This window comes from Entelurus aequoreus, linkage group LG04 (genome assembly GCF_033978785.1).
Source record: "Entelurus aequoreus isolate RoL-2023_Sb linkage group LG04, RoL_Eaeq_v1.1, whole genome shotgun sequence".
Classification (NCBI taxonomy): Eukaryota; Metazoa; Chordata; class Actinopteri; order Syngnathiformes; family Syngnathidae; genus Entelurus; species Entelurus aequoreus.
Window position 1 is genome coordinate 48942253 of NC_084734.1, and position 18316 is coordinate 48960568.

The 18316-nt window shown below is 39.7% G+C and overlaps 1 protein-coding gene across 2 annotated transcripts in view; it reads left to right on the plus strand.

The window, feature by feature from the left end:
* LOC133648723 (A-kinase anchor protein 7-like) overlaps nt 1–18316 on the plus strand; it is a 95650-nt gene that overhangs the window by 30147 nt on the left and 47187 nt on the right. For both annotated transcript variants that reach the window (XM_062045074.1, XM_062045075.1), the window contains exons 6-7: nt 8370–8482; nt 8556–8602. In XM_062045074.1, coding sequence (XP_061901058.1) covers nt 8370–8482; nt 8556–8602 — 160 coding nt within the window. The remainder of the gene's footprint in view (nt 1–8369; nt 8483–8555; nt 8603–18316) is intronic.

Genomic DNA, 18316 nt, shown 5'->3' on the forward strand with positions numbered 1-18316 from the left:
GAGGCAGGTAGGGGAGTCCGTGAAACAAGTGGGGGTCCGTGGGGCTGAGAGGGGCGTCCAGAGGTCCAAGTCCAAAGTGGGGGTCGAGGATCGAGGGAGGCAAATCAGAATCCAGAGGGGTCCAGAGAAGTGAGGCGCACTACTCACTTCCAAGGCGACGGAGGGAATACTGTGGAAAACAAGAGACAAGAGCACAAGGGTCGAAGGTCACAAGGAGCGAGCAAACAAAGGTGAGGAGCCAGAGACGAAAGCTTACTGCAAGCAGAGACTACGTTCCAGCGTTGGTTCTCTGGACACGCTGGCTTTTATGAGGAGTGATGTCATCAGCAGCAGGTGTGTCGGTTGATGATTGCGCACAGCTGTGCTGGTGTGTGGCAGCAGAAGCAGAGTGTGTATGGGCGTGTCCTGCGGCACGTGCAGACGAAGGAGCAGCTGATTGTGCACGCCCCATGACATGTTGTTGATAAACGGTTTTCGCCTTGCATAGGAGAGTTTTAACTTGCACTTACAGATGTAGCGACCAACTGTAGTTACTGACAGTGGGTTTCTGAAGTCTTCCTGAGCCCATGTGGTGATATCCTTTACACACTGATGTCGCTTGTTGATGCAGTACAGCCTGAGGGATCGAAGGTCACGGGCTTAGCTGCTTACGTGCAGTGATTTCTCCAGATTCTCTGAACCCTTTGATGATATTACGGACCGTAGATGGTGAAATCCCTAAATTCCTTGCAATAGCTAGTTGAGAAAGGTTTTTCTTAAACTGCTCAACAATTTGCTCACACATTTGTTGATAAAGTGGTGACCCTCGCCCTATCATTGTTTGTGAATGACTGAGCATTTCATGGAATCTACTTTTATACCCAGTCATGGCACCCACCTGTTCCCAATTTGCCTGTTCACCTGTGGGATGTTCCAAATAAGTGTTTGATGAGCATTCCTCAACTTTATCAGTATTTATTGCCACCTTTCCCAACTTCTTTGTCACGTGTTGCTGGCATCAAATTCTAAAGTTAATGATTATTTTCAAAAAAAAAAAGTTTATCAGTTTGAACATCAAATATGTTGTCTTTGTAGCATATTCAACTGAATATGGGTTGAAAATGATTTGCAAATCATTTTATTCCGTTTATATTTACATCTAACACAATTTCCCAACTCATATGGAAACGGGGTTTGTACATCCATCCATTCATCCATTTTCTACCGCTTATTCCCTTCGGGGTCGCGGGGGGCGCTGGAGCCTATCTCAGCTACAATCGGGCGGAAGGCGGGGTACACCCTGGACAAGTCGCCACCTCTTTGCAGGGCCAACACAGATAGACAGACAACATTCACACTCACATTCACACACTAGGGCCAATTTAGTGTTGCCAATCAACTTATCCCCGGGTGCATGTCTTTGTACATACCGTAATTTCCGGACTATAAGCCGCTACTTTTTCCCCTCGTTCTGGTCCCTGCGGCTTATACAAGGGTGCGGCTTATTTACGGCCTGTTCTTCTCCGACACCTACAAAGAGGATTTTGGTGGTTTTAGTACGCAGGAGGAAGACGATGACACAATGATTAAAGACTGACTTTTCATATACCGGTAGGCTGGTTATTTTGATAATGTACAGGCGAGCACTTTGTATTACTTTGCACCGTTGTATTATTTGTACTCTGCATGAAAGCTGTTCGCCATGTCAAAGATGTGAAAGTTTGATTGAATGATTGAAAGATTTATTGTTAATAAATGGGACGCTTTGCGTTCCCAAACAGTCATCTCTGTCCCGACAATCCCCTCCGTGGTAGCAGGAACCCCTATATACTACGCTAATTACACATCAAAACCCTGCGGCTTATAGTCGGGTGCGGCTTATATATGGAGCAATCTGTATTTTCCCCTAAATTTAGCTGGTGCGGCTTATAGTCAGGTGCGGCTTATAGTCCGGAAATTACGGTATATATATATATACATATATATATATGTGTGTGTGTGTGTGTGTGTGTGTGTGTGTGTGTGTGTGTGTGTGTGTGTGTGTGTGTGTGTGTGTGTGTGTGTGTGTGTGTGTGTGTGTGTGTGTGTGTGTATGTACATGTATATTTATATGTATACTGTATATGTACATATAGGGGTGTGCATCTCTACCTTAAATGGTGATCCGATATGAATCTCGATACATGGGTTACAATACAATTCACTAACAATACTTTGTAAAACATTACGATTCGATGCGATACGGTGCGATGCGATTCGATGCAGATGTAAGCTTTGCATGGTGAAAAGAAAATTAAATGTATCATGTATCATGTCAGAACAATATCTTGTTTTTATTTTTTAAATGGACACAAAACAGGTGGTTCCTGTATTATTAGCAAATAGTAGAACTATCAACTTCAAGGCATTGCAATCCATAAACTTAAAGAAAAAAAATGCTAATTATGATTATACCTGTACATTCATTTTCTTCTGTCGATTCTTAGTTTAGTTATATTTGTATTTGTTCTACATTGTTAAATGTTAGAGAATCAAATTTGATCAAAACACAGAAAGGTTGTGATATTCAAGAACGAACCAAATCTATTGACTGGCTTATTGACATGAACGATAGGTTTGTTTTTATTTGAAGCGTGACAGAGATGAAACACTTACATTCATATCTCAACCAAGGCAGAAACAGCAGCAGCTTTGCACACAGTGGGTGTGGGTCTCCTCTCTGCTCTGATGTCAATGGAACGGAACAGTATTATCAATGCATTTAAAAGTACGACAAAATGTGTTTTCAGTACAAGCTGTCTAAGGCCATGTCTACACTAAGTCGTTTAACCCCTTAAACGAATAATTATTTAGCCTAAGCCCCGTTTCAGCCACACTAAACCAGCGTTTAAGGTCCCCCTCGGAAAATGTTTTACACGGCTGTGCGCGCTGTGTATTTCTTGAATCTCCGGCACTTAGCTTTGTATGGACTCATTGATCGTTTACAAACGGAGTTCGGAGAGGAAGTGACACCAGAAAGACCGCACCCACACAGGAAGTGACGCCAGAAAGACCGCGCCCCACACAGGAAGAGACATCAGAAAGAACGCGCCACAGCCAGCTTCATAACAAAGATTGAGGCGGATCATCCAGAAATGCCTGTGTTTCTCCTTCTTGTACATGTACAGGCGCTTTTGGAAATCACAGATCAATACCTTAAGAGAAGGCTACGGGTGATTGCAGCTATTTCGGATACAACACATCTCAAACGGCAAGAGAAATTTCGAATGCTGTGATTCTACTTAGTGAAAAACTTTGTCCCTTTCTCCCATGAATGTGATACAGGCAGTGTGTGACTACAAATATTTTTCAGCCTCCAAGCACAGGCTGGATTGAAAAATTTTTTTTAAATGAAGGTGAAGGCAAAAGAGTGAGGAGTGTCCTGACCAGATATTTAGATTCCTAGATTAATTGTTATAAAATGTTTTTTATCGCATTGTCTAATTTCTCATGTCGATTAAAGATTTGATTCATGTATGATGGCTCAGGTGATTCACTACAATAAGGCCCCACAGCACACTGGATTCTAGTTAATTGAAATACCACAACACTGGATATTGTTCAGAGGAGATCAATTTTAATTTAGAAACTGAACAAAACACAGCAAACAAATGTAAAATGCACAGCAAATGTTTTACAATATAGCTCTTTTTAATAACAACTTCACAGTGAAGTAAAGTCATCTACTGGAGAGTTTGGAGCAGATGGACGCTCAGGTGGATTTTAATTTTTTATCCGCGCATGCGTACCAGGTCGCGTTGCGCTGGCGGACGGAGGGGTGCGGGGGTCTTAAACGGTGGCATTGTTGTGTGTCGACACGGATAAGGTTAGGTGTGATTTACCCTGGATAACCTCATCCGGCTTAGGCCATGTCTACACTAAGTTGTTCAACCCCTTAAAAAAATAATTATTTAGCCTAAGTCCCGTTTCAGCCACTCTAAACCAGCGTTTAAGGTCACCCTCCTCGGACAAATTTTTACACGGGTAAGTCAGACGTGTAATTCTTGAATCTCCGGCACTTAGCTTTGTATGGACTAATTGATCGTTTACAAAGTGAGTTCGGAGAGTAAGTGACGCCAGAAAAACCTCGCCCACACAGGAAGGGATGTCAGAAAGAACACGCCTCAGCCAGCTTCATAATAAAGCGGTTTTGTAGCTCGGAGCTAACCACTGGAAATTTGAAGGCGAGTCATCCAGACATGCTCGTGTTTCTCCTTCTTCTACATGTACAGACGCTTGTGGAAATCACACATGAATACCTTAAGAGAAAGCAATTGCAGCTATTTGAGATACAACACTTCTCAGACGGCAAGAGAACTTTCCAATGTCCGGCCGGGTCAGCTGTGATGCTACTTAGCGAAAAATTTCGTCCATTTGTCGAAGGAGAGACAAGGAGAATGCAAGCTCCCGTGGATGTGATAAAAAAGATAGCGTGTGCTTTGTATTACCTGACCGTCAAGGAAAACGGCGAATGCAGACTGTATCAGTTATTGTCCGCCATGTATGTCGCCGACTCAACGTCTCGGTCCAAAGTGTATAAAGTCACCAAAAACGAATGGACAATGAAGGTGAAGGCAAAAGAGTGAAGAGTGTCCTGACCAGATATCTAGATCCCTAGATTGATTAATGTTAAATGTTCTTTATCACATTGTTTATGTGTCTAATAAAGATTTGATTAATTTATGATGTCTCAGGTGTGATTCACTACAATAGGGCCCCACAGCACACTGGATTTCAGTTAATTGAAATACCACAACACTGTTTATTGTTCAGATAAGTTAAATTTAAGAACTTGCACAAAGCAACACTGGAGATGACTATGACGTTCGAATTTTCCGCGTTGCGACGGCGGACGGAGGGGGTCTTAAATGGTGGCATTGTTGTGTGTGGACACGGATAAGGTTAGGTGTGATTTACCCTGGATAATCTTATCCGGCTTAGTGTAAACGAGGCCTTAGTGTAAACGGGGTCAGGGAACAGCCTGTGAGGTAAGGCTCTCAGCAGCACCGCTTGTACGTTGAAGACATTAGAGTGTTACAGGCTTTAACGTCTCCAAACATCCCCCCAAAAATTGCAAGGTTTGTCGCGAGTCGCATTTCAGAAAGAAAGTCCATAAGAGGAGTTGGAAAAATTCTAGATTTAGCAAGAAAGTTGACAACACTACGCTGAAGTGTGTGTGTGAAAAAAAAAAGACGCAAAGACCCATGTTACTTTCCTTCTGATTGGTTTACACTGCGTGATGCTTTCTCTTGTTGGCTAGATTTAGGCACAATAATATATGGATTGGTCTGTGATTGGTTCTTTCAGTAAGTCAATCAGAATTACTAGAACTATTGCAGGCCGCGAGGAAACAAGTTTATTATTATCCATCCATCCATTTTCTACCGCTTGTCCCTTTCGGGGTCGCGGGGGGTGCTGGAGCCTATCTCAGCTGCACACGGGCGGAAGGCGGGGTACACCCTGGACAAGTCTTGAAAAAATAAATATAGAGTAGTGAAGGGGGAAAAATAAGCGTGGCGGGAGAAATGGTTAAATTGCGTGACTCTCAGACTTGACAGCTCTGAGCAAGGTCTTTAACACAATCAACAGTGTAGTAGATGCTGTGATTACCTTGCAGAGTTGTGGCTAAATTGGAGCTGGAAGTCTTTCAAATCAGTATCCGATTGTCTTGCCAGTTAGTAGGTCTGCTAGCATTAGCATCCTTAGCTCCCTCGATTCTGTCACAACAGTTGAGTGCTCAGATTAGTCGTACTGCCGCTAATTTATCGCTGCTTTCCAAATGTTTATCGCTGCTTTCCAAATATGTTACAAATGGCCATACTTTTTTCAGATTAATTAATTAATTTCAAATTAATTCAGGTCATCTCGAGACACGATGCGGAAAGCCTCCACAACATCAGCCAAAGCCCTGGACAACGTTCCCTCTAAGGTGCGCGCCTGCGCAATTGCGCACCGCTCACGCGTCCTCTGTGCACAGCAAATTAATGCCGCGCAGGAAATCAAAAATCCCATTTGAACTTTAAACAAAATAAACACATTACAATTTATTCTGTATGATTTTGCAATGCAACTCTGTGAGTGACAGGTGACAACAAGAGTGGCCCCAATGAATAAAACAATCTTCGTCAACACAGTTCAATTATCGTCTGTCGAGACACTTTACGGACAGGAATTCCATCAATCACTTTATTGACTGTTTGTAACCACACCAAAAACATGAGTAAAAAAAACTTTTATCTATAAAAACTGGTAATTTTCTGCCATACAAACCAGGCTTAAACCAACGTTATCATCCGTCGTTTCAACAGAAGCCGCTCGCTCGCTCACCTGCACCAACACACGCACTCATGGCACTTAGCCAGTGCTGCGTTTATGGCCACAAAAAAAGTCGGACAACCCCAACGTCGCACAATGTGTAAATGCCAGGTTGTAATACTGACTCCACAATCAGATGTGTGCTTATTTTACTGCCATTTATTAAGAATGTTAATCTATGGATATTATTCATGAAATATTGTCACTAGATTTCATAAATGCTAATACAAATATGTATTTTACAGACAGAAAGTTACAGGAACTAAATGTAATCTCTGAAAGGGGTAACATTTCTTTTAAAGGCAGGACCCGCAGCCAGACATACAATACTAGCACATAGGTCATGAAAAACATGTTTTTTTGTTATTGTCATTGTAAGTGGGCAAAATCACTTATATCAGAAAATTATTTTAATAAAACATTTAAATTGTTATGATGTCAGGTTTGGGACAGGTGTGACGCTGGTGTGGCCACAGTGTGCACGTGTCTGATGTTGCTCACATGTGCGCCACTGAATGCTCAGGGAGTTAGAGGGAACATTGGCCCTGGAGGCTTCTTACGCGGTGTCTTTGCTTGTTGCTAAAGCCAAAAAAGCCGTATCGCTGAAGAGCTGATAATTCCAGCCGCTGCAGTGCTGGCCGAGACAATACTGGATAAAAACGCAGCCGAGAAAACAAAGAATGTGCCTTTATCAAATGACTCTGTTTGCCAGAGAGTAGATAAAATGGGAAAAGTAATTGTTGAGCAAGTTGTTGGAAAACTTAGCGACTCATTTTCCCTCCAGCTGGATGAATCCACAGATATTAGTGGAAATGCACAACTTGTAGGTTTTGTCAGATACATCGATACTGACGATATTTATGAGCACATACTTTTTTGTAAAACTTTAGAGGGGACAACAGGAGAGGACATTTTTGACAATCCCCAAAGAGGGCACTTTAAGTTGATGATTACTTCTGTGTAGAAATCTTTATTTATAATTGAATCAGTTGTTTATTTTTCAACAAGTTTTTAGTTATTTTTATATATTTTTTTCCAAATAGTTCAATAAAGACCACTACAAATGAGCAATATTTTGCACTGTTATACAATTTAATAAATCAGAAACTGATGACATAGTGCTGTATTTTACTTCTGTATCTCTTTTTTTCAACCAAAAATGCTTTGCTCTGATTAGGGGGTACTTGAATTAAAAAAATGTTCACAGGGGGTACATCACTGAAAAAAGGTTGAGAACCACTGCTATAGATCGATCCAGAGGCTCGCCAAATTATGGTTATCCGTTTGTACTGATTATTTTTTACACCCCTATATATATGTGTATATATATGTGTGTGTGTGTATGTGTATATCTATATATATATATATATATATATATATATAGATACACACACACACACACATATATATATATACTGTATGTATGGCGACCAAGTAATGGACTGCGTACACAGGATGTGACGTAGAGGGCTCCGCCTCTCAAAAATGGCTTTGCCCCGTGTGTACTGTGCTAGATGCAATGGCTGCGCCCAAAGGCTTCCAGCGGCACACAAAATGAATAAATGACTGAAGCGTTCGTACAATGAGACATGGTTTGCACACAAAAGCATATTTGGCTCGATCTAAAAGTTTGCAAAAAGGAGAGTTTTTAAATTGAGGTTCCACTGTACAACCAACAACAGAGCATGTTTTATATATTTTTTTAGCTATAATTTGTGCTAGAGAAAAAAAAATGGTCTTGTGCAGAGGTCTCCTGTAAAACCTGTACTGTGTATGGAGATATACGCTGACATCACAAGTTGGTAAATGTCACAGGTCGGGGCAAATCTCAAACAATCCTGTTTTCTAAATATCTCCTCAATGCTTTCTTAGTGTGAATTCACATTTTCAGCACAAAATCAGATGTCAACAGGCAAGAAAAGTGTGCTTTACATAATATATGACCCCTTTAAGCCACAGAAATAGCAGAAACAAATTTTAATTCTTTGATGTTAACTGAACGGAAGTTTCAGATGAAATTTGTGAATATGTTGCAGACTTGTTGCACGGCCGTTTTGAGGAGCTGGGCCTCCTGGAAGGTGACCGTCGTGGGTTTGAACCCCACCTCACCATTATGAAGTTGTCCAAAGCACCAAAACTGAGGTCACAGGTATGCAATAGACATGGTGTGACATAAAACTAAATGGCTAGGCTGATAATGATGGTTATTTTGTACCACAAAGGGTATAAAGCGTGTGGACCCGGCACTTTACTCTAACTACACCAGCAGGTAAGACACCTGTGTTTTATAATACGCTCACTTGAAACTTCATAAAAAGGAAACTGCACTTTTTTTTTAGAATTTTGCCTATTGTTCACAATCATTATGAGACACAAGAACACACGTCTTTTTTGGGGGGGAATTTTAAAGATGATAAACGCTTGGAAGATGCGGCAAATGGGAGTCACCGTTGTTGCCTTCAAAGCCATCTAAAACAACTTCAAAACCCTCCATCAATGTTTTGTATACGCATTGCAAGTCTATACATAATGTAGTAACAGACACGTTCATAACAATATGTAATATGTACAATATTTACTGTATTATGGTCATTTTAATCATTGCCGGAACTTTTTATTCGGCGCATTTATTTCCCTAGGAGCAGCGCACATCCGACAATGTGTGTTCCTACATACTTCTTTTACGTTGACGGTTTTTGAATGCATTTTGGAAGTGATTTAGAGATAGAATAGATTGTTCCCATTAGCTGCATTGCTGGCCACCAAGAATGAGACAAATTGTATGTTAAAAAGCGGGAAAAAAACTAAAAACTTTTGTCTTGTTGTGAACTATAGGCAAAAATCCAAAGAAACTACAGTTCACCTTTAAGTACACCTGTGCTCTCATGCAAGAGGTTAATGCCTTTGTAAAGATAATAATACTCACTTTTGATTGACATTTGTAAGACTGTTGGTTTCCACTTAAATATTAGAAAAGGCTAGGAGGTTAACGATATTGTAGATACCGCCGTATTACAGTTTCAAAGTCTTCACAGTAATGCCGTGACACGTGACAATATCAAACAAAAACTTCTTGTGTAGTTATTTTCTGGCACTTTTAGCATTGGCCAGGTCTGAAAATAAACTACATCTGCCAAAATCCTCTGGCAAAAAAATAACCTCTTTGGTGAAGGTAGGAAAGTCTGCATTCTGCAAAGCAAAGCGCGCCACTTTCGTCTTGAGCGTTTCCTAGTTGACAGAGAGCCAGCCAGTCATGCTGCACCACACGTAGGAAACCACCAAAAAACTCTACACCACAGGAAATAGGTGTAAACTGAAAATCCACCCATTTTCTACCGCTTGCCCCTCTCGGGATCGCGGGGATGGCTGGAGCCTATCCCAGCAGCATTCGGGCAGAAGGCGGGGTACACCCTGGACAAGTCGCCACCTCATCGCAGTAAACTGAAAATATACTTAATAAGTCCTCAATCCATTCATCCATTTCCACGCTTGTCTCTCTCAATGCACTCTGGCGAAAGTAGTTTACACTCTGGACAAGTGGCCATAAAAGATACTAGGAGCCAGCGAAGCCAATTTGCATTATTAAAGTTTAATTGTTAGTTAACTTTTTGACAAACTGCATTTTCCAAACTGATATAAATATGTCCACTGTGGAGGACACTTATTCTCAGAAAGTAAAGTCAAAGACACTAAAGTGAACACTATTGTTTTACACTGGATGTTTACATTGTCACTTTAAAGCAGGGGAGTCCACATTTTAAAGCAGGGGAGTCCAAACTTTTGACTTGGGGGCCGCATTAGGCTAAAAAATTGGGCTGGGGGCTTATTTTTGAGGGTAATTGGAAATACGCTGTTATGTAGATACGTGCACACACACACACACACATTATCAATGCATACACAAATACACACATTACAACGCTTTTTTGCCACGCAACAGAGTGTTGATTGGGACGTAACAACAATCATTTGTACAAAAACAACACTTCAGGTTGTATTGATTAAAGCAAGCTATAACAGACTGAACAACAACACATAACTTCTACTACTTTAAATTTAACAACCCCCCCCCCCCCCCACATCCAACTATGACGACAATGCAGTATGAAGTGTAAACGATAAAACATTGAATATTAAGAGTATGTGAAAGTTTGACTCCTACCTTGTCTACTTCCCTGACGACCTCCTTAAAGTTTTGTAATCAATCAGAAATATCAAGCAGCTAAAATGCGCCAAACATGGGGAAGTGTGGATAAAGTGTTTTGCAGATCACCCCTAATCAGTGTTGGGTTAGTTACTGAAAACCAGTAACTAGTTACAATTACTAGTTACTTAATTTAAGATTAAGATTAAAGATTAAAGTACTAATGATTGTCACACACACACTAGATGTGGTGAAATTTGTCCTCTGCATTTGACCCATCCCCTTGGGGAGCAGTGGGCAGCAGCGGCGCCGCACCCGGGAATCATTTTGGTGATGTAACCCCCAACTCCAACCCTTGATGCTGAGTGCCAAGCAGGAAGGTTATGGGTCCCATTTTTATAGTCTTTGGTATGACTCAGCTGGGATTTGAACTCCAAAAGTAACTCAGTTACTAACTCAGTTACTTACACCAAAAAGTAATGCGTTACTGTGAAAAGTAACTATTTAGTTACTTCTTTTTTTCTTCTTTTTTTTTTTAAAGCTCCCATTAATGGCCTTTTAGCCTTCATTACAATACTGTTATTGCACTGGAGAATAATACAATCTGTTGATCAACTTGACATGCATTTTTATTTTCCTTTTAACATAATTAATGAAAAACAGTGCAACATAAAAATGCATTTCTCCTTTCTTTAAACTTGGACCAATGACCATTAATAAAAAATAACTTAAAGTGCAACATTAGAAGGCACATCATCTTCCTTGAAACATAGATAGTGAAATAAAGTCTGACATCTGGAGTGATGCTGCTGTCTTCCACACTTGGAGTCATGGATTGTAGAATCCTTGTTTTCAGTGGCAGGATCATTGACACAGATGGTGAAGTTTCGGTGCTCAGTAGAGATGTAACACTTTTGAGGGGTTTAAGCACCTGGAGGACCTCCTCTGCCACTCTCACATCATCATCAGACAGGGTGATGATGTCTTTGACATTTGCTTTCAGGGTCTTGTGGGTCAATGCAGAGTATATAGCTGCCTGCTGCTCCAACATATCATAAGTGGAGTTCCACCTCGTTGGGACATCCTGTATGAGTTTATGAGTAGGCAGCTTTAGCATTTCTTGCTTTGTCTTAAGCACATGAGCAGCTGTTGTGCTTGCGTGGAAGTAGGAAACCTCCTTCCTGATCCTCCCAAGGAGGCGCTCCATCCTATTGACTGAGATGTGATGCCAAATTCCCTACATGCACTACCTGTGGTCCCAATCCTGTCTCATTCACTGCATTTATGTGATTTTTGGCATTATCACGTGTGACTGGGATATCTTTATCTTCCATTCCTCCACTGCTTGTGTCAGTACCTGCGCAAGGTGACTCTCATAGAGGGGGCGTGTCTGCTCATCTGCCAGTCTGCTGTGATGAAGTGAGCGCTTATCGTCACATAGTTTCCCTGGACGTGCACCAGTCTGTCATGAGCGCAACAGATAATGCTCGGGATAGTTCATCATCCACAACTTTTTTATTTTCCTGCTCATACATATATGGCACAATCTTATCGCTGAAGTGGGTGCGCGACGGGATGTCGTAACGTGGCTCAAGCACGTTCAGCATGTGTTTAAAACCCTCGTCTTGCACAACCGAGTCTGCACCTATAAACACACCGATTAAATGGCACGGGGCGTTCAAGCTCCTCCGTTACTCCACTCGCCATGACCAGCTGTGTGTGGACTGAACGTGCGAACACCTTTTTTTTTTGTTTCATATATCAAACCGCGGATCACGCGTGTCCCTCCCCACACCCACACCCACACCCAGGCACACACACACGACTCTTTTCTTCTCCCCGGCTTGTGACAGAGGAAGATTCAGAAGAACGACACTGTAGCGCTTCTGTTTCTAGCCGATACTACATAAAAAATAACATAAAATAACGCAGTAACGCATCATGTAGTAACGTTAACTGAGTTACTGAATGTAAAAAATAACGCGTTAGATTACTAGTTACCGCCGAAACTAACGGCGTTACAGTAACGCGTTACTTAGTAACGCGTTAGTCCCAACACTGCCCATAAAGCACTGTAATGGATTTATATTTGTGTAATTTTAATTTATATATTTGCGTTATATAATGTCAACAAAGTTCACGAAGCAGGATGTGTGGTGCGACCTTGTGTTTACTTTATTTGTTGGTTATAGATAATTTACACCATGTGGTAAAGTTGTTTGTATTAGGTCACATAAACTGATGCTGTGCTTAACTCACCATCAAATAACACTTGTGGTCATTGACCGTCGCTTCTGCTTTCTTTCTCGATTGCACCTCAAATCATTTCTCATGGGAACAAATCTAGGCAAAAATCTGCCGCCGGTAAACTAGTGATGTCTTGCGGGGTTGCATTGTCTTCATAAACATAAACAGAAACATTCCTGGCACTTCATTTTACACACTATGGCATTTATTTTTTGGGAAATATACCACAATAATATTGTACAGTGGCATTAATAATGTGATAATGTTGTACCATAAGATGTTGATACTGTTGTAACCCTAAACATCCCTCCGTATAATGCAGTGTTGTTGTACAAACAACAATAATAAAACATATTTTTCTTTTAAGGGTTAACTATAAACACAATAAATGTGTGTTTAAATGAAGATTTATTAGCTTTAAAGCAGTGGTCTTCAACAGAGGGTCTGCAACCCCTAGGGGATGCGCAGAGGTACTGCATGGGGGTTTGTGAAATTTTTGGTTACTATGACTTTTTTAATATATTTTTTATAATCCCCCTATATTTTGAATGTCTATGAAGTGAAATTACTGCCAAAATGGCACAAACTAAAAAAAATGTTTTTCACAAGCTCAAAAATGTTTTACAAACTAAACATTTTTTTTTAAAAACTCCAAAAAAATGTTTCACAATCTCAAAAATGTTCCACACTTAAAAATACAAGGTCAAAATAGATTTTTATTAAAAGTCAAAGCCTATTTCAAAATTCCTCAGACTGCAGAGCTTTTTAAAAATTGTCCTCAAACTGTTTTAGTCTTTCTTGGTCGTCTTCACTCGGGTTCTTGGTAAGGTAATGGGCAAGCAGTTGTTTCTCACTGTTTCAACAATAAAGTAAAATAAGTGTTTATTACATAATATAAGAATTTACATTTTTCTGAGGTTATAAAGCGACTCACATCCAGTCATACTCTGGTCCTGGTTTGTATATTTCCTTGGCCTTCTCAAGGGAAACAAAGTGTACAGCTGCCAGGGTTTGGACTGTTGCCTGTGTCAGTAAAAAATAAAAACACATTTCTACTATGATATGAAAAATACAAAGTAAATACAAGTAGGATGCAATATTCAAATTAATCTACAAAACCACTATCGATGTGCAAAATCGTTATTTTCAAATTAAAATTATTTATAACTTCCTACCCACGGGAAAAATGTTAAAAATATGGAATATGACAGAGTCAGATGATTGCCGATTTTGTTGTCAGGAGCCTGAATCCACCCTACATTTGTTTTGGTATTGTCATATTGTGTCATCGTTTTGGGTGGAAGTTGAAAAAATGTGTTTAAAGATTGGTTTGTTTATGAAGCTTGATGTGGTTTCTGTTATTTTAGGAGAGTTCATTGACAGTCATGATTTAGTCAATTTAATTATAGTACTCGGTAAAAGGTTTATTTTTAAGGCCAAAAACAGATATTCACTTAGTATTTCTTTCTTTAAAACATTTATTCAGTATTTTTTAACTTTAGAAAATTATATGGTTGAAAACGATAATGATGCCAAAAAACATCAAAAAAGATGGGAAGTCCTCAAAGGCTTATTTTGAAAATGTAATTTTGTTTATATATGATATGCAATCTGTTGTTGCATTCCCTATTTTAAGTGTACATAAATGAAGGTGTGTGTTGCTGAGTTCGACTTGGGTGTTGCTGAGTTCGACTTGGATCTGGACTGTACATGGGTGCTTAATTTGAAAATGTATTTTTGTATGTGGATTGTATGCAACCTGTTGTGTTCCCTGGTTTTTGGTGTACATGGGTGAAGGTGTGTGTTGCTGAGCCCGATCTGGACGTTATCTGAACTAGACCTGGTTTTAAGAACCCTTTTGAACAATCTGATTTCATTGACAACCCGGTCTGGTGAAGTTAAGGTCCTTTGTTTGTTTTTTTTTAAAGTAAAGCGATATAAAAACAATTACATAAAAGATAGTAATTAATGAAAATGTTAATGGACCAGCACCACACACAATCATGTGTGCTCTAAAGACTGTATCCCTTGCAGACTGTATTATTCTATATTGTAGGAACCAGAAGATTTTCTTTTTTTAATAACAGAAAGAGACAGCCCCTTTTGTGTAAATGAGTGTGGATGAGTGTGAATGGGGGAGGGAGGGTTTTCTTGGGTTGATGCACTAATGGTAAGTGTATCTTGTGTCTTTTTTTTATGTTGTTTAAAATAAAAATAAAAAATAAAAAAATAAAAATATTTTAAAAAAGTAAATACAAGTAAACCTATATCATGTTACAGGTGACGTGAGTTATTTGACATGAGAAAATTAAACAATTGTTCTTGATATGGAGTATTGCTTCAAGTGTGACATATGTAAAACATTATGTTCTTCATAAATACAAAGAGCAGTAAAATCTCACCTGTGGCAGAAGTACATCCATCACATAGGCCACTCGATCTGCAAACCTCCTGACTGTCGTGTATTTTTAATAATCAATGACAAGGACAACACTTGGTCAACTTGGTTATCATCGTCAAAGAAGAGGATGACCCTGTCCTCCTCCTTTTTCCAAGGGGAATGTTTTTTCCAGTAAGGACATCCTGCAAAAATAGTATAGCAGGATGTGTGTCAAGGTACAGTTACTACATAAACACATCATGTTTCACTTTCATTTGTATTCTACTTAAAGATGTCATTTTGATATTAATTACAAACTCATTTCAACATGTAAGCTTTTGTCCTGGGTATGAAATCTACAAACCCCGTTTCCATATGAGTTGGGAAATTGTGTTAGATGTAAATATCAACGGAATACAATGATTTGCAAATCCTTTCAATCCCTATTAAATTGAATGCACTACAAAGACAAGATATTTGATGTTCAAACTCATAAACTTTATTTTTTTTTTTGCAAATAATAATTAACTTAGAATTTCATGGCTGCAACACGTGCCAAAGTAGTTGGGAAAGGGCATGTTCACCACTGTGTTACATCACCTTTTCTTTTAACAACACTCAATAAACGATTGGGAACTGAGGAAACTAAATGTTGAAGCTTTGAAAGTGGAATTCTTTCCTATTCTTGTTTTATGTAGAGCTTCAGTCGTTCAACAGTCCGAGGTCTCCGCTGTCGTATTTTACGCTTCATAATGCGCCACACATTTTGGATGGCAGACAGGTCTGGACTGCAGGCGGGCCAGGAAAGTACCTGCACTCTTTTTTTACGAAGCCACGCTGTTGTAACACATGCTGAATGTGGCTTGGCGTTGTCTTGCTGAAATAAGCAGGGGCATCCATGAAAAAGACGGCGCTTAGATGGCAGCATATACTGTTCCAAAACCTGTATGTACCTTTCAGTATTAATGGTGCCTTCACAGATGTGTAAGTTACCCATGCCTTGGGCACTAATGCACCCCCATACCATCACAGATGCTGGCTTTTCAACTTTGCGTCGATAACAGTCTGGATGGTTTGCTTCCCCTTTGGTCCGGATGACACGATGTCGAATATTTCCAAAAACAATTTGAAATGTGGACTCGTCAGACCACAGAACACTTTTCCACTTTGCATGAGTGCATCTTAGATGATCTCGGGCCCAGAGAAGCCGGCGGCGTTTCTGGATGTTGTTGATAAATGGCTTTCGCTTTGCATAGTAGAGCTTTAACTTGCACTTACAGATGTAGCGACAAACTGTATTTAGTGACAGTGGATTTTTGAAGTGTTCCTGAGCCCATGTGGTGATATCCTTTAGAGATTGATGTCGGTTTTTGATACAGTGCCGTCAGAGGGATCGAAGGTCACGGTCATTCAATGTTGGTTTCCGGCCTTTCCGCTTATGTGGAGTGATTTCTCCAGATTCTCTGAACCTTTTGATGATATTATGGACCGCAGATGTTGAAATCCCTAAATTTCTTGCAATTGCACTTTGAGAAACGTTGTTCTTAAACTGTTTGACTATTTACTCACGCAGTTGTGGACAAAGGGGTGTACCTCGCCCCATCCTTTCTTGTGAAAGACTGAGCATTTTTTGGGAAGCTGTTTTTTACCCAATCATGGCACCCACCTGTTCCCAATTAGCCTACACATCTGTGGGATGTTCCAAATAAGTGTTTGATGAGCATTCCTCAACTTTATCAGTATTTATTGCCACCTTTCCCAACTTCTTTGTCACGTGTTGCTGGCATCAAATTCTAAAGTTAATGATTATTTGCAAAAAAAAAAAAGATTATCAGTTTGAACATAAAATATGTTGTCTTAGTAGCATATTCAACTGAATATGGGTTGAAAATGATTCGCAAATCATTGTATTCCGTTTATATTTACATCTAACACAATTTCCCAACTCATATGGAAACGGGGTTTGTAAAAGCAAGGCACTTGTTAGATTTATTTGGTGTTTGGCTCGTGAGCCATCTCCTGAAATCAAAATTGTCACTTTACTAAATGGATACATAAGCATGAATGTACAAGCCAGTTTTCTGAGACCCTTATTTTGTTAATGCAGGCAGAATGGAGCAGCACTTTTATTGTGAAGACAGGAACTGTGCTGTTCATTGTGACGTGATGCGAAATTAAGCTAAAGATGTGATACTAATAGTATGAAATCTTTACACATTTGACGGCGAGTGTAAGGAGAGATAGTCTCTGTCAAATAAAAAGTGTTTCCTGCATTTTCTGCCTTTATTTTTTTAACTTATTTTATACTTAACTCACGCCAGCCAGGGATCATCTCACAAGACACTCGGTTGCTGTGTATGTTAATCAGGTGACTAATGTGACGTCATAATGAAGATTGATGATAGGTAATGTTTATTTTTAAATAGTGGTCATATTATAATTACTGTTCTACATTTAAAAGACTTCTTCGTGGTCTGCATCAGTTATTCTCAAACTAGTGTTACACAGGCTCCATCTAGTGATAAGCCAAAGAATCACTAGATTAACAATTCAAGCACAGTGTGACTGTTCAAACGATGTGTAATGTTACAGTAGCCATACAACTTGTTAACGTAAATATACTTGTTAAATAAAACCTCTGACTTGTTTTAATGAAAATGTACGCCTACTATGCTACTGTATTTTAATGTTGGTCATTATGGTGATTCTTGGAGAGCCAAGTGTTTTGTGAGGTGGTACTTAGTGGAAAAAAGTTTGCGATCCACTGGACAACATCGGACTACAATCAACCCACACCCCCTCCAAGATCGACAGGTAGCTCGCTATCAACATAATGGGTGCCCTTGTTTGAAGTGTGGGTCAAAAGTAAAGGTTTATAGTTCAGAAATTACGGTGTAAGCGTCATTTGCTACAAAATGCATTATTCATATTGTGTTGTTGTGATGTGTGGTATAATATGAAGAAATGTGATTTAAGTTCATTCCAAGGAATATAGATGTGCAATATAAGTGAAAAGTTAGGGTGTAATTATCACTGTATTTTAAAGGCCTACTGAAACCCACTACTACCGACCACGCAGTCTGATAGTTTATATATCAATGATGAAATCTTAACATTGCAACACATGCCAATACGGCCGGGTTAACTTATAAATTGCAATTTTAAATTTCCCGCCACACTTCTGGTTGAAAACGTCTAGATATGATGACGTA